Source organism: Salvelinus namaycush, unplaced genomic scaffold, assembly GCF_016432855.1.
Source record: "Salvelinus namaycush isolate Seneca unplaced genomic scaffold, SaNama_1.0 Scaffold3153, whole genome shotgun sequence".
In the NCBI taxonomy this organism is placed as follows: Eukaryota; Metazoa; Chordata; class Actinopteri; order Salmoniformes; family Salmonidae; genus Salvelinus; species Salvelinus namaycush.
Genome location: NW_024060068.1, coordinates 1 through 17,123, shown reverse-complemented (window position 1 = coordinate 17,123; position 17,123 = coordinate 1). Strand labels below are relative to the sequence as shown.

Below are 17,123 nucleotides of genomic sequence, written 5' to 3'. Positions count from 1 at the left end.
AGCTCTCTGCTTTCCTGTATGTCTAGTACAGTAAGACACTACATCATCTGTCATGTCGCTTTCCTTTTGGCTCTTCAACTATGTCAGGTCAGCGGCTGAGAGGGAAAGGAGATGAGGCCATCTGATTTGGACAAAGAAAGACTAGTTGTGTGTCCGTCCGTTTGGTCTCCCCCTCTCCTTCTGTCACTGTCTCTCCCTTTCTCTCTCTCTCCCTCTCTCTCCCTCTCTCTCCCTCTCTCTCCCTCTCTCTCCCTCTGTCTCCCTCTGTCTCCCTCTGTCTCCCTCTGTCTCCCTCTGTCTCCCTCTGTCTGTCTCTCTCTCTCCCTCTGTCTGTCTCCCTCCCTCCCTCCGTCCGTCTCCCTCTGTCTGTCTCCCTCCCTCCCTCCGTCTCTCTCTCCCTGTCTCCCTCCCTCCGTCTCTCTCTCTCTCTCTACCTCCCTCCGTCCCTCTCTCCCTCCCTCCGTCTCTCTCTCCCTCCCTCCCTCCGTCTCTCTCTCCCTCCGTCTCTCTCCCTCCCTCCGTCTCTCTCCCTCCCTCCGTCTCTCTCCCTCCCTCCCTCCGTCTCTCTCTCCCTCCCTCCGTCTCTCTCTCCCTCCCTCCCTCTCTCTCTCCCTCCCTCCGTCTCTCTCTCCCTCCCTCCCTCCGTCTCTCTCTCCCTCCCTCCCTCCGTCTCTCTCTCCCTCCCTCCCTCCGTCTCTCTCTCCCTCCCTCCGTCTCTCTCTCCCTCCCTCCGTCTCTCTCTCCCTCCCTCCGTCTCCCTCTCTCCGTCTCCCTCCCTGTCTCTGTCTCTCCCTCTGCCCCCCCCCCCCCCCTCTCTCTCTGATGTCTGGTGATAGGAGCTACATCTCTCTCTCTCAGAGTGATGTGTCTTGGTGGATACTCTGCAGACAGTCCAGTAGTTGCTGATAGGTGTTGCCAGGTGAGGCTACGGTCTGGAAGACCGACTGGAAGGCTCTGCGGTCCAACTCTTCATCTAGCTGGTGTCTGTAGAAGTCCAGGGCTACCAGACAGAACAGGCTGATGTCCACCACGTCACTCTTACCCATACGGCTGATGACATGGGGCAGGCTGGGGGGGAGGGTTAAGGAGAGATGGAGGACAATATGACTTCTACTTCTCTACCACTCACACACACAGAGACATACACAGAGACACAGAGACACACACACACAGTCACAGAGACACACACACAACCACACACACACACACACACACACACAGAGACACACACAGAGATACGCACACAGAGATACGCACACAGAGACACCCAGACAGACAGACACAGACTACACCCCCACCCGTCCCCCTCTCTAGTAAGGATACAGACACAGAGACCCACAGACAGACAGACAGACAGACAGACAGACAGACAGACAGACAGACAGACAGACAGACAGACAGACAGACAGACACACTACACCCGTCCCTCTCTAGTAAGGATACAGAGCAGAGACCCACTGGGAGGTGGAGGCAGAGATGAAGAAGCAAGACAGACTCCACATGGCCATGGCAACTGGGGTTCTCTGGGTGAAGTTAGATAGAGACAGTAACACCCAGTCTGTCACCATACTGGACTGGCCTGTAGCATGGAGGGTCTGGAACACCTGAGAGACAGAGTTAGAGAGAGAGGGAGGGTTAGATAGAGACAGTAACACCCAGTCTGTCACCATACTGGACTGGCCTGTAGCATGGAGGGTCTGGAACACCTGAGAGACAGAGTTAGAGAGAGAGGGAGGGTTAGATAGAGACAGTAACACCCAGTCTGTCACCATACTGGACTGGCCTGTAGCATGGAGGGTCTGGAACACCTGAGAGACAGAGTTAGAGAGAGAGGGAGGGTTAGATAGAGACAGTAACACCCAGTCTGTCACCATACTGGACTGGCCTGTAGCATGGAGGGTCTGGAACACCTGAGAGACAGAGTTAGAGAGAGAGGGAGGGTTAGATAGAGACAGTAACACCCAGTCTGTCACCATACTGGACTGGCCTGTAGCATGGAGGGTCTGGAACACCTGAGAGACAGAGTTAGAGAGAGAGGGAGAGGGAGGAGAGAGTTCGACAAAGACAGCAGAACCCAGGTGGGAGAGCGAGAAAGAGAGAGGGATGGAGAGAGAGATGGCGGGGTAGCAAAAGAGAGTGAGTTGTCTGTCACATGGAGTTGTCTGTCACATACCCACCTTTACTGTCCACCACTCTCACACTGACCTTGTAGACGACGGTAGCCATGAATTGTGGGTAAGGCTGCTGATTGGACAGGAACTCTCCGATGACCTTGTTCATGACGTCCTGCGGAGGGAAGAAGTCGTCCAGGAACTGAGGAAGAATCCTGGCCACCACCCGTGCCTCGCTGGGGAAACCCTTACGGATCCTGGGACAACAATGTAGGAAATATCGGGGAATAACGGACATGGAAAAGCAGACATCAGAAAACAACTGTGAGACTGGGTACATTGTTAGAAAATAGACCCCAAAAAGAATGGGTACATTGTTAGAAAATAGACCCAGAAGACCAGGAATAACGGACATGGAAAACCAGATATATAACAGTCTATTACTATGGTTGATATGAGCAAACTGTTTCCATTACATTCATTTAGCAGATAACAGTAATGTCCTGAAGCACCACTGGATGAAATATGACGTTATGTGTGTCTGATAGAGTGTTGTGTGTGTCTGATAGAGTGTTGTGTGTGTCTGATAGAGTGTTGTGTGTGTCTGATAGTGTTGTGTGTGTCTGATAGTGTTGTGTGTGTGTGATAGTGTTGTGTGTGTCTGATAGTGTTGTGTGTGTCTGATAGTGTTGTGTGTGTCTGATAGTGTTGTGTGTGTCTGATAGTGTTGTGTGTGTCTGATAGTGTTGTGTGTGTGTGATAGTGTTGTGTGTGTCTGATAGTGTTGTGTGTGTCTGATAGTGTTGTGTGTGTCTGATAGTGTTGTGTGTGTCTGATAGTGTTGTGTGTGTCTGATAGTGTTGTGTGTGTCTGATAGTGTTGTGTGTGTCTGATAGTGTTGTGTGTGTCTGATAGTGTTGTGTGTGTCTGATAGTGTTGTGTGTGTCTGATAGTGTTGTGTGTGTCTGATAGTGTTGTGTGTGTCTGATAGTGTTGTGTGTCTGATAGAGTGTTGTGTGTCTGATAGTGTTGTGTGTGTCTGATAGTGTTGTGTGTGTCTGATAGAGTGTTGTGTGTCTGATAGTGTTGTGTGTGTGTCTGATAGAGTGTTGTGTGTCTGATAGAGTTGTGTGTCTGATAGAGTGTTGTGTGTCTGATAGAGTTGTGTGTTTCTGATACAGTTGTGTGTGTCTGATAGAGTGTTGTGTGTCTGATACAGTTGTGTGTGTCTGATAGAGTGTTGTGTGTCTGATACAGTTGTGTGTGTCTGATAGAGTGTTGTGTGTCTGATACAGTTGTGTGTGTCTGATAGAGTGTTGTGTGTCTGATAGAGTGGTGTGTGTGTCTGATAGAGTGTTGTGTGTCTGATAGAGAGTTGTGTGTCTGATAGAGTGTTGTGTGTCTGATAGAGTGTTGTGTGTCTGATAGAGTGTTGTGTGTGTCTGATACAGTTGTGTGTGTCTGATAGAGTGTTGTGTGTCTGATAGAGTGGTGTGTGTCTGATAGAGTGTTGTGTGTGTCTGATACAGTTGTGTGTGTCTGATAGAGTGTTGTGTGTCTGATAGAGTTGTGTGTGTGTCTGATAGAGTGGTGTGTGTGTGTCTGATAGAGTGTTGTGTGTCTGATACAGTTGTGTGTGTCTGATAGAGTGTTGTGTGTCTGATAGAGTTGTGTGTGTGTCTGATAGAGTGTTGTGTGTCTGATAGAGTGGTGTGTGTGTCTGATAGAGTGGTGTGTGTGTCTGATAGAGTGTTGTGTGTCTGATAGAGTGGTGTGTGTCTGATAGAGAGTTGTGTGTCTGATAGAGTTGTGTGTTTCTGATACAGTTGTGTTTGTCTGATAGAGTGTTGTGTGTCTGATAGAGTTGTGTGTGTGTCTGATAGAGTGTTGTGTGTGTCTGATAGAGTGTTGTGTGTCTGATAGAGTGTTGTGTGTGTGTCTGATAGAGAGTTGTGTGTCTGATAGAGTGTTGTGTGTGTCTGATAGAGTGTTGTGTGTCTGATAGAGTTGTGTGTCTGATAGAGTGTTGTGTGTCTGATAGTGTTGTGTGTGTCTGATAGAGTGTTGTGTGTGTCTGATACAGTTGTGTGTGTCTGATAGAGTGTTGTGTGTCTGATAGAGTTGTGTGTTTCTGATACAGTTGTGTGTGTCTGATAGAGTGTTGTGTGTCTGATAGAGTTGTGTGTGTGTCTGATAGAGTGGTGTGTGTGTGTCTGATAGAGTGTTGTGTGTCTGATAGAGAGTTGTGTGTCTGATAGAGTGTTGTGTGTCTGATAGTGTTGTGTGTGTCTGATAGAGTGTTGTGTGTGTCTGATACAGTTGTGTGTGTCTGATAGAGTGTTGTGTGTCTGATAGAGTTGTGTGTTTCTGATACAGTTGTGTGTGTCTGATAGAGTGTTGTGTGTCTGATAGAGTTGTGTGTGTGTCTGATAGAGTGGTGTGTGTGTGTCTGATAGAGTGTTGTGTGTCTGATAGAGAGTTGTGTGTCTGATAGAGTGTTGTGTGTCTGATAGAGTGTTGTGTGTGTCTGATAGAGTGTTGTGTGTCTGATACAGTTGTGTGTTTCTGATACAGTTGTGTGTGTCTGATAGAGTGTTGTGTGTCTGATAGAGTGTTGTGTGTGTCTGATAGAGTGTTGTGTGTGTCTGATAGAGTGTTGTGTGTGTGTCTGATAGAGTGTTGTGTGTGTGTCTGATAGAGTGTTGTGTGTGTCTGATAGAGTGTTGTGTGTAGACGTGTTTATGTCCAGCCGTGTTGTCGTCACCACCTTACCTGTCGAAGAGCACAGAGACCCTCTCCATGGCAACGATGACAGACTCGCTGTCGGGGGCCTGAGGGTCGACAGCGCCGGCCGGGCGACCAGGGCTGGCCTTCTCCTTGCCTGAGGAGAAAGCAACAGGACCCGAGGTAACCTCTGACCCCTGACCTCTAACCTCTGACCCCATCACCTCTGACCCCAACGCTGACTCTGCTGTCGACGCTGAGGTACGCACCGCTGGGAGGATGAGAGGGTGATTCGTCGTGATTATTAAATTATTAAACGATTGTTTGATGGAAAAGTTGGGTTATTTTTATTCTTAGACAAAGCTGGTTTGGGGGTAGCCTGGGTATCAGTCTGTGTGGCTAACATTCCACACCTTGTACTCTGTCATTGCAAATGTGTAATGTTAGCTAAACAGACTGGTACCCAGGCTAGTTTGTGAGGGAGGAGTTTGTAGGATTGGGGTTAGTTAATTGGTCGTAGGAGGGAATCTTGTTTTCCTGTCCTGGGAAGAAAGGGGATTCTTAGAAATGTTAGCATTAGCTATTTACTTTATTATGTTAGTTGTTAGCTGCTATAGCTGTAGCCTCTACATTGTTATGTTATTGAAAGCTGTAGCCTCTACATTGTTATGTTAGCGATAGCTATAGCCCCTACATTGTTATGTTAGCGATAGCTATAGCCCCTACATTGTTATGTTAGCGATAGCTATAGCCCCTACATTGTTATGTTAGCGATAGCTATAGCCTCGACATTGTTATGTTAGCGATAGCTATAGCCTTGACATTGGTATGTTAGCGATAGCTATGCCTCTACATTGTTATGTTAACGATAGCTATAGCCTCTACATTGTTATGTTAGCGATAGCTATAGCCTCTACATTGTTATGTTAGCGAAAGCTATAGCCTATACCTTGTTATGTTAGCGATAGCTATAGCCTCTACATTGTTATGTTAGCGATAGCTATAGCCTCTATATTGTTATGTTAGCGATAGCTATAACCTCTATATTGTTATGTTAGCAATAGCTATAACCTCTACATTGTTATGTTACCGATAGCTATAGCCTCTATATTGTTATGTTAGTGAAAGCTATAGCCTCTACATTGTTATGTTAGCGAAAGCTATAGCATCTATATTGTTATGTTAGCGATAGCTATAGCCTCTACATTGTTACGTTAGCTTTATTCCAGCTCTAGCATGGCAGGACACTTGTTATACACCTACAGTGTAATACATAATTCTCATGCGTACATGCAAGCGTAAGCTACCTATAATTCGTTTTGTGATAATGGCTAATAGTTAGTTGTCTTGGAACTACATACATGCAGGGCTAGGCTAGTTAGCATTAGTTAGATGATACTAGGTATAGGTAGATGTTACCTGTGTACATGCAGGGCTAAGCTAGCTAGCGTTAGTTAGATGATACTAGGTATAGGTAGATGTTACCTGCGTACATGCAGGGCTAAGCTAGCTAGCGTTAGTTAGATGATACTAGGTATAGGTAGATGTTACCTGTGTACAAGCAGGGCTAAGCTAGCTAGCGTTAGTTAGATGATACTAGGTATAGGTAGATGTTATGCAGGGCTAAGCTAGCTAGCGTTAGTTAGATGATACTAGGTATAGGTAGATGTTACCTGCGTACATGCAGGGCTAAGCTAGCTAGCGTTAGTTAGATGGTACTAGGTATAGGTAGATGTTATGCAGGGCTAAGCTAGCTAGCGTTAGTTAGATGATACTAGGTATAGGTAGATGTTACCTGTGTACAAGCAGGGCTAAGCTAGCTAGGGTTAGTTAGATGATACTAGGTATAGGTAGATGTTATGCAGGGCTAAGCTAGCTAGCGTTAGTTAGATGATACTAGGTATAGGTAGATGTTACCTGTGTACATGCAGGGCTAAGCTAGCTAGTGTTAGTTAGATGATACTAGGTATAGGTAGATGTTACCTGCGTACATGCAGAGCTAAGCTAGCTAGCGTTAGTTAGATGATACTAGGTATAGGTAGATGTTACCTGCGTACATGCAGGGCTAAGCTAGCTAGGGTTAGTTAGATGATACTAGGTATAGGTAGATGTTATGCAGGGCTAAGCTAGCTAGCGTTAGTTAGATGATACTAGGTATAGGTAGATGTTACCTGTGTACAAGCAGGGCTAAGCTAGCTAGGGTTAGTTAGATGATACTAGGTATAGGTAGATGTTATGCAGGGCTAAGCTAGCTAGCGTTAGTTAGATGATACTAGGTATAGGTAGATGTTACCTGTGTACATGCAGGTGAGCATGAGTCCCAGTGCAGACATGGCTCTGTGAGGGCTGGGCATGTTAACCCTGTCGACACTCAGTTTAACCAGTGCCTCTCCGTCCATACGAGACAGCTGCTCCGACAGCAGGAGGCGCTCCAACCCACGCAACACACAGTGGTAGATCACTGAGGGGGTCGAGTCTTCACTGGCTGATACCATCACACCACACATCTAGAGAGGTGGAGGGGGACGGAGGGAGGGAGAGAGAGGACGGAGTGGGGACGAAGGGAGAGAGAGGTAGAGGGGGGACGGAGGGAGAGAGAGGTAGAGGGGGGACGAAGGGAGAGAGAGGTAGAGGGGGGACGGAGGGAGAGAGAGGACGGAGGGAGAGAGAGGTGGGACGGAGAGAGAGAGAGGACGGAGGGGGGACGGAGGGAGAGAGAGGTGGAGGGGGGACGGAGGGAGAGAGAGGTGGAGGGGGGACGGAGGGAGAGAGAGGACAGGGGGAGAGAGAGGACGAAGGGGGGACAGAGGGAGATAGAGATGGAGGGGGAACGGAGGGAGAGAGAGAGGTGGAGGGGGGACGGAGGGAGAGAGAGATGGAGTGGAGAGTAAGACAGGGTGTAGCCCTCTCACTCACTCAGCAGTACTACAGTACTAACCTGTATAACCCCAGCAGTACTACAGTACTAACCTGTATAACCCCAGCAGTACTACAGTACTAACCTGTATAACCCCAGCAGTACTAACCTGTATAACCCCAGCAGTACTACAGTACTAACCTGTATAACCCCAGCTGTAAACTCAGCTCCTACATCCAGAGGGTAGTTCTCCATCATGTAAAAGGCCACAGCGCACATCACCAAGACATGCTGCTGGTTGTGCAGGTTCACACAGCTGAGAGACAGAGAGAGAGAGAGAGAGAGAGAGAGAGAGAGAGAGACAGAGAGAGAGAGAGAGAGAGAGAGAGAGAGACAGAGAGAGAGAGAGAGAGAGAGAGAGAGACAGAGAGAGAGACAAAGAGAGAGAGACAAAGAGAGAGAGACAAAGAGAGAGAGAGCGAGAGAATCAGAGAGAGAGAGAGACAGAGACAAAGAGACAGAGAGAGAGAGACAATCAGAGAGAGAGAGAGAGACAGAGACAAAGAGACAGAGACAAAGAGACAGAGAGAGAGAGACAAAGAGAGAGAGAGACAGAGACAAAGAGAGAGAGACATTACGAGCAATGTCTTTGCTGAGGGAAAGTTGTACTTAATATGACTGATATGTGGTTGTCTCACCTAGCTACTTTAAAATGAACGCACTTAGTGAATGCCATTGGGGGTATTATAATATAAACCACCAGCTTAGTGAATACCATTGGGTTATTATAATATAAACCATCAGTTTAGTGAATACCATTGGGTTATTATAATATAAACCATCAGCTTAGTGAATACCATTGGGTTATTATAATATAAACCATCAGCTTAGTGAATACCATTGGTGATATTATAATATAAACCATCAGCTTAGTGAATACCATTGGTGGTATTATAATATAAACCATCAGCTTAGTGAATACCATTGGTGGTATTATAATATAAACCATCAGCTTAGTGAATACCATTGGGAGTATTATAATATAAACCATCAGCTTAGTGAATACCATTGGGAGTATTATAATATAAACCATCAGCTTAGTGAATACCATTGGTGGTATTATAATATAAACCATCAGCTTAGTGAATACCATTGGGGGTATTATAATATAAACCATCAGCTTAGTGAATACCATTGGTGGTATTATAATATAAACCATCAGCTTAGTGAATACCATTGGGGGTATTATAATATAAACCATCAGCTTAGTGAATACCATTGGGGGTATTATAATATAAACCATCAGCTTAGTGAATACCATTGGGGGTATTATAATATAAACCATCAGCTTAGTGAATACCATTGGGGTTATTATAATATAAACCATCAGCTTAGTGAATACCATTGGTGGTATTATAATATAAACCATCAGCTTAGTGAATACCATTGGTGGTATTATAATATAAACCATCAGCTTAGTGAATACCATTGGTGGTATTATAATATAAACCATCAGCTTAGTGAATACCATTGGTGGTATTATAATATAAACCATCAGCTTAGTGAATACCATTGGTGGTATTATAATATTTGTGTGTGTGTTACTCACTGTGCTATGGCCCGTAGGTTACTCAGTATGTACTCAGAGACAGCAGGTATCAGCTGTTTCACCGTGTCGTCCAGCAGGTCACACTCCAGTACGTACAGAAGGCCGTGCAGCGCTCCCATACGGCTGGGGAGGTGGGTGCTGCGCAGGGTCAGCTCCAACACCCGACACACAGGTTCAGATGTAGCCTTGTCCTGAACACACACACAAACACACAGATACACACAGGCTCAGACGTAGCCTTGTCCTGAACACACACACACACACAGATACACACAGGTTCAGACGTAGCCTTGTCCTGAACACACACACACAGATACACACAGGTTCAGACGTAGCCTTGTCCTGAACACACACACAAACACACACACGCACACACACACATGTTTGTAAGCACACACACACACACACACACATTATCACACACACACACACACAGGTTTGTAAGCACACACACACATTATCACACACACACAGGTTTGTAAGCACACACACACACACACATTATCACACACACACAGGTTTGTAAGCACACACACACACACACACACACACACATTATCACACACACACACACAGGTTTGTAAGCACACACACACACACACACATTATCACACACACACAGGTTTGTAAGCACACACACACACACACATTATCACACACACACAGGTTTTGTAAGCACACACACGCGCACACATATAAAAACACCCACGTTTGTGGGCGTGGCCAATGGTGTGGCCTCCAAGCAAACATTTGACAGGTCCTCCTCTTGGCAGCAGCGACCAACCAAATGTACCCGTTTGAAAGCTTATTTTGCCACGGGACGGTAGAAGACCTGTATCTAAAAAGTGAATGTAAAGGGGAAACAGTGGTGTGTGTCTCACCATGCCCAGTACAGCTGCAGCCTTGCAGAGAGCAGGCACCAGGTACTGGTTCACGATCTCATCTTCAGCAGGATGGCTCTTCTGCAGCTCCATCAGGGTGGTGAACATCATGTCGAACTGGTTACGCTCCGTGAACAGGTCAGAGACCGCCAACAACTAGAGAGACGGGACGGAGAGAGAAACCTCTGAACAACCAAGGAAATGATGAACAAAGAAATTTGTGATTCTCTCCCCTTCTCCAGAAGCGTGCACTCTCCCCACCCCATAATGCATCAGTGCATGGCTGGAGGGAGTCTCCACCTCAGTCCTCAATCCAATGTAACCATTGAGTGAGTGAACAAACTACCGAGTCTGTGCTCTTACCGATCGGACGACCTCGCTGATGAGCACAACAGGGGTGCGTCTGTTGCTAGGGGAACCGGGGAGGAGCCACTGGCTGTAGAGCTCCAATAGGAACTGAGAACAGGAGTGGATGTCTACACCTGCACGATGCTTCCTGTAGAGAGAGAAGAGAGGAGGACGTTAGAGAGAGAGAACAGGAGTGGATGTCTACACCTGCACGATGCTTCCTGTAGAGAGAGAAGAGAGGAGGACGTTAGAGAGAGAGAGAACAGGAGTGGATGTCTACACCTGTACGATGCTTCCTGTAGAGAGAGAAGAGAGGAGGACGTTAGAGAGAGAGAACAGGAGTGGATGTCTACACCTGTACGATGCTTCCTGTAGAGGGAGAAGAGAGGAGGACGTTAGAGAGAGAGAACAGGAGTGGATGTCTACACCTGTACGATGCTTCCTGTAGAGAGAGAAGAGAGGAGGACGTTAGAGAGAGAGAGAACAGGAGTGGATGTCTACACCTGTACGATGCTTCCTGTAGAGGGAGAAGAGAGGAGGACGTTAGAGAGAGAGAGAACAGGAGTGGATGTCTACACCTGTACGATGCTTCCTGTAGAGAGAGAAGAGAGGAGGACGTTAGAGAGAGAGAACAGGAGTGGATGTCTACACCTGTACGATGCTTCCTGTAGAGAGAGAAGAGAGGAGGACGTTAGAGAGAGAGAGAACAGGAGTGGATGTCTACACCTGTACGATGCTTCCTGTAGAGAGAGAAGAGAGGAGGACGTTAGAGAGAGAGAACAGGAGTGGATGTCTACACCTGTACGATGCTTCCTGTAGAGAGAGAAGAGAGGAGGACGTTAGAGAGAGAGAGAACAGGAGTGGATGTCTACACCTGTACGATGCTTCCTGTAGAGGGAGAAGAGAGGAGGACGTTAGAGAGAGAGAACAGGAGTGGATGTCTACACCTGTACGATGCTTCCTGTAGAGAGAGAAGAGAGGAGGACGTTAGAGAGAGAGAGAACAGGAGTGGATGTCTACACCTGTACGATGCTTCCTGTAGAGAGAGAAGAGAGGAGGACGTTAGAGAGAGAACAGGAGTGGATGTCTACACCTGTACGATGCTTCCTGTAAAGGGAGAAGAGAGGAGGACGTTAGAGAGAGAACAGGAGTGGATGTCTACACCTGTACGATGCTTCCTGTAGAGAGAGAAGAGAGGAGGACGTTAGAGAGAGAGAGAACAGGAGTGGATGTCTACACCTGTACGATGCTTCCTGTAGAGAGAGAAGAGAGGAGGACGTTAGAGAGAGAGAGAACAGGAGTGGATGTCTACACCTGTACGATGCTTCCTGTAGAGAGAGAAGAGAGGAGGACGTTAGAGAGAGAGAACAGGAGTGGATGTCTACACCTGTACGATGCTTCCTGTAGAGGGAGAAGAGAGGAGGACGTTAGAGAGAGAACAGGAGTGGATGTCTACACCTGTACGATGCTTCCTGTAGAGGGAGAAGAGAGGAGGACGTTAGAGAGAGAGAACAGGAGTGGATGTCTACACCTGTACGATGCTTCCTGTAGAGAGAGAAGAGAGGAGGACGTTAGAGAGAGAGAGAACAGGAGTGGATGTCTACACCTGTACGATGCTTCCTGTAGAGAGAGAAGAGAGGAGGACGTTAGAGAGAGAGAGAACAGGAGTGGATGTCTACACCTGTACGATGCTTCCTGTAGAGGGAGAAGAGAGGAGGACGTTAGAGAGAGAGAACAGGAGTGGATGTCTACACCTGTACGATGCTTCCTGTAGAGAGAGAAGAGAGGAGGACGTTAGAGAGAGAGAGAACAGGAGTGGATGTCTACACCTGTACGATGCTTCCTGTAGAGAGAGAAGAGAGGAGGACGTTAGAGAGAGAGAACAGGAGTGAATGTCTACACCTGTACGATGCTTCCTGTAGAGGGAGAAGAGAGGAGGACGTTAGAGAGAGAGAGAACAGGAGTGAATGTCTACACCTGTACGATGCTTCCTGTAGAGAGAAGAGAGGAGGACGTTAGAGAGAGAACAGGAGTGGATGTCTACACCTGTACGATGCTTCCTGTAGAGGGAGAAGAGAGGAGGACGTTAGAGAGAGAGAACAGGAGTGGATGTCTACACCTGTACGATGCTTCCTGTAGAGAGAGAAGAGAGGAGGACGTTAGAGAGAGAGAGAACAGGAGTGGATGTCTACACCTGTACGATGCTTCCTGTAGAGAGAGAAGAGAGGAGGACGTTAGAGAGAGAGAGAACAGGAGTGGATGTCTACACCTGTACGATGCTTCCTGTAGAGGGAGAAGAGAGGAGGACGTTAGAGAGAGAGAGAACAGGAGTGGATGTCTACACCTGTACGATGCTTCCTGTAGAGGGAGAAGAGAGGAGGACGTTAGAGAGAGAGAACAGGAGTGGATGTCTACACCTGTACGATGCTTCCTGTAGAGAGAGAAGAGAGGAGGACGTTAGAGAGAGAGAACAGGAGTGGATGTCTACACCTGTACGATGCTTCCTGTAGAGGGAGAAGAGAGGAGGACGTTAGAGAGAGAGAACAGGAGTGGATGTCTACACCTGTACGATGCTTCCTGTAGAGAGAGAAGAGAGGAGGACGTTAGAGAGAGAGAGAACAGGAGTGGATGTCTACACCTGTACGATGCTTCCTGTAGAGGGAGAAGAGAGGAGGACGTTAGAGAGAGAGAACAGGAGTGGATGTCTACACCTGTACGATGCTTCCTGTAGAGAGAGAAGAGAGGAGGACGTTAGAGAGAGAGAACAGGAGTGGATGTCTACACCTGTACGATGCTTCCTGTAGAGGGAGAAGAGAGGAGGACGTTAGAGAGAGAGAACAGGAGTGGATGTCTACACCTGTACGATGCTTCCTGTAGAGAGAGAAGAGAGGAGGACGTTAGAGAGAGAGAGAACAGGAGTGGATGTCTACACCTGTACGATGCTTCCTGTAGAGGGAGAAGAGAGGAGGACGTTAGAGAGAGAGAACAGGAGTGGATGTCTACACCTGTACGATGCTTCCTGTAGAGGGAGAAGAGAGGAGGACGTTAGAGAGAGAGAGAACAGGAGTGGATGTCTACACCTGTATCCTGCTTTCTGTTAGAGAGAGATGTGTGTGTGTGTGTGTGTGTGTGTGTGTGTGTGTGTGTGTGTGTGTGTGTGTGTGTGTGTGTGTGTGTGTGTGTGTGTGTTTTACCTGGAGTTGATAGGAGAGGTAGGAAGAGAGGCGGGGGCCGGAGTATCAGTATCATCTTCCTCATCCTCACCCCACTCTTCCTCTCTCAGAGGGGTAATGTTGTTGCCCAGCCACACAGAATGGATGGACACCTGATGGAGAGAGAGACAAAGGAGAGGAATTAGAGAGAGAGACAATAAAGGAGAGGAATTAGAGAGAGAGACAATAAAGGAGAGGAATTAGAGAGAGAGAGAGAGACAAAGGAGAGGAATTAGAGAGAGACAATAAAGGAGAGGAATTAGAGAGAGAGACAATAAAGGAGAGGAATTAGAGAGAGAGACAATAAAGGAGAGGAATTAGAGAGACAATAAAGGAGAGGAATTAGAGAGACAATAAAGGAGAGGAATTAGAGAGACCCTGAAAATATATGCAAGAGAAGGACACACAACTATGACATTTGGTCTGTCTGTCTTCCCTTTCCTCCCTAGCCCCCTCTCTCCTTCACTCCCCTCCATGGCTCATTCTACCTCCATCCTACCTGTCCCAGTTTGTAGTCCATGTTTCCCATCTCTCTACCTCCCTCCATCCTACCTGTCCCAGTTTGTAGTCCATGTTTCCCATCTCTCTACCTCCATCCTACCTGTCCCAGTTTGTAGTCCATGTTTCCCATCTCTCTCCCTCCATCCTACCTGTCCCAGTTTGTAGTCCATGTTTCCCATCTCTCTACCTCCCTCCATCCTACCTGTCCCAGTTTGTAGTCCATGTTTCCCATCTCTCTACCTCCATCCTACCTGTCCCAGTTTGTAGTCCATGTTTCCCATCTCTCTACCTCCCTCCATCCTACCTGTCCCAGTTTGTAGTCCATGTTTCCCATCTCTCTACCTCCCTCCATCCTACCTGTCCCAGTTTGTAGTCCATGTTTCCCATCTCTCTACCTCCCTCCTACCTGTCCCAGTTTGTAGTCCATGTTTCCCATCTCTCTCCCTCCATTCTACCTGTCCCAGTTTGTAGTCCATGTTTCCCATCTCTCTACCTCCCTCCTACCTGTCCCAGTTTGTAGTCCATGTTTCCCATCTCTCTACCTCCCTCCATCCTACCTGTCCCAGTTTGTAGTCCATGTTTCCCATCTCTCTACCTCCCTCCATCCTACCTGTCCCAGTTTGTAGTCCATGTTTCCCATCTCTCTACCTCCCTCCATCCTACCTGTCCCAGTTTGTAGTCCATGTTTCCCATCTCTCTCTCTGTGTTGATCTGGAGCAGGAGTTTCTCATGGCTGATGAGTGTACCTGCTGATAAACACAGAGAAACACACTGTTCATCAATTACTAGGACCATGAGGACCTCTGAACCCTGCACAGCTGAATGGATCTGACCCCAGGACGACACTACTAGAAACAACTAGGTCTACCTGGTGAGACAGCAGACAGGGAGGGGACCAGGTGTGTTACCTGGTGAGACAGCAGACAGGGAGGGGACCAGGTGTGTTACCTGGTGAGACAGGGAGGGGACAGGGTACCAGGTGTGTTACCTGGTGAGACAGCAGACAGGGAGGGGACCAGGTGTGTTACCTGGTGAGACAGGGAGGGGACAGGGTACCAGGTGTGTTACCTGGTGAGACAGCAGACAGGGAGGGGACCAGGTGTGTTACCTGGTGAGACAGGGAGGGGACAGGGTACCAGGTGTGTTACCTGGTGAGACAGCAGACAGGGAGGGTACCAGGTGTGTTACCTGGTGAGACAGCAGACAGGGAGGGGACCAGGTGTGTTACCTGGTGAGACAGGAGACAGGGAGGGGACCAGGTGTGTTACCTGGTGAGACAGGGAGGGGACAGGGTACCAGGTGTGTTACCTGGTGAGACAGGGAGGGGACAGGGTACCAGGTGTGTTACCTGGTGAGACAGGGAGGGGACAGGGTACCAGGTGTGTTACCTGGTGAGACAGGGAGGGGACAGGGTACCAGGTGTGTTACCTGGTGAGACAGCAGACAGGGAGGGGACCAGGTGTGATACCTGGTGAGACAGCAGACAGGGAGGGGATCAGGTATGTTACCTGGTGAGACAGCAGACAGGGATGGGACAGAGTACCAGGTGTGTTACCTGGTGAGACAGCAGACAGGGAGGGGACAGAGTACCAGGTGTGTTACCTGGTGAGACAGCAGACAGGTAGGGGACAGGGTACCAGGTGTGTTACCTGGTGAGACAGCAGACAGGGAGGGGACAGAGTACCAGGTGTGTTACCTGGTGAGACAGCAGACAGGGAGGGGACAGGGTACCAGGTGTGTTACCTGGTGAGACAGCAGACAGGGAGGGGACAGGGTACCAGGTGTGTTACCTGGTGAGACAGCAGACAGGGAGGGGACAGGGTCCCAGGTGTGTTACCTGGTGAGACAGCAGACAGGGAGGGGACAGGGTCCCAGGTGTGTTACCTGGTGAGACAGCAGACAGGGAGGGGACAGGGTCCCAGGTGTGTTACCTGGTGAGACAGCAGACAGGGAGGGGACAGGGTCCCAGGTGTGTTACCTGGTGAGACAGCAGACAGGGAGGGGACAGGGTCCCAGGTGTGTTACCTGGTGAGACAGCAGACAGGGAGGGGACAGGGTACCAGGTGTGTTACCTGGTGAGACAGGGAGGGGACAGGGTACCAGGTGTGTTACCTGGTGAGACAGGGATGGGACAGAGTACCAGGTGTGTTACCTGGTGAGACAGCAGACAGGGAGGGGACAGGGTCCCAGGTGTGTTACCTGGTGAGACAGCAGACAGGGAGGGGACAGGGTCCCAGGTGTGTTACCTGGTGAGACAGCAGACAGGGAGGGGACAGGGTCCCAGGTGTGTTACCTGGTGAGACAGCAGACAGGGAGGGGACAGAGTACCAGGTGTGTTACCTGGTGAGACAGCAGACAGGGAGGGGGACAGGGTCCCAGGGACAGAGTACCAGGTGTGTTACCTGGTGAGACAGCAGACAGGGAGGGGACAGGGTCCAGGTATGTTACCTGGTGAGACAGCAGACAGGGAGGGGACAGGGTCCCAGGTGTGTTACCTGGTGAGACAGCAGACAGGGAGGGGACAGGGTCCCAGGTGTGTTACCTGGTGAGACAGCAGACAGGGAGGGGACAGAGTACCAGGTGTGTTACCTGGTGAGACAGCAGACAGGGAGGGGACAGGGTCCCAGGTGTGGTACCTGGTGGGACAGGGATGGGACAGAGTACAGGTGTGTGTTACCTGGTGAGACAGCAGACAGGGAGGGGACAGGGTACCAGGTGTTTACCTGGTGAGACAGCAGACAGGGAGGGGACAGGGTACAGGTGTGTTACCTGGTGAGACAGCAGACAGGGAGGGGACAGGGTCCCAGGTGTGTTACCTGGTGAGACAGCAGACAGGGAGGGGACAGGGTACCAGGTGTTACCTGGTGAGACAGGGAGGGG

The 17,123-nt window shown here is 48.8% G+C and overlaps 1 protein-coding gene across 1 annotated transcript; it reads right to left on the bottom strand.

The window, feature by feature from the left end:
* Positions 1 to 816: 816 nt before the first annotated feature.
* LOC120039977 (huntingtin-like) lies at positions 817 to 17,086 on the bottom strand. Its single transcript, XM_038985297.1, has 12 exons — positions 17,060 to 17,086; positions 14,907 to 14,992; positions 13,725 to 13,855; positions 10,546 to 10,678; positions 10,183 to 10,338; positions 9,302 to 9,492; positions 7,894 to 8,008; positions 7,129 to 7,342; positions 4,884 to 5,106; positions 2,206 to 2,368; positions 1,444 to 2,012; positions 817 to 1,068 (listed from the first exon to the last, which is right to left on the bottom strand). The coding sequence occupies exons 2-12, from the start codon at positions 14,934 to 14,936 to the stop codon at positions 855 to 857; spliced, it is 2,139 nt and encodes a 712-aa protein (XP_038841225.1). The 5' UTR covers positions 14,937 to 14,992; positions 17,060 to 17,086; the 3' UTR covers positions 817 to 854.
* Positions 17,087 to 17,123: the final 37 nt, after the last annotated feature.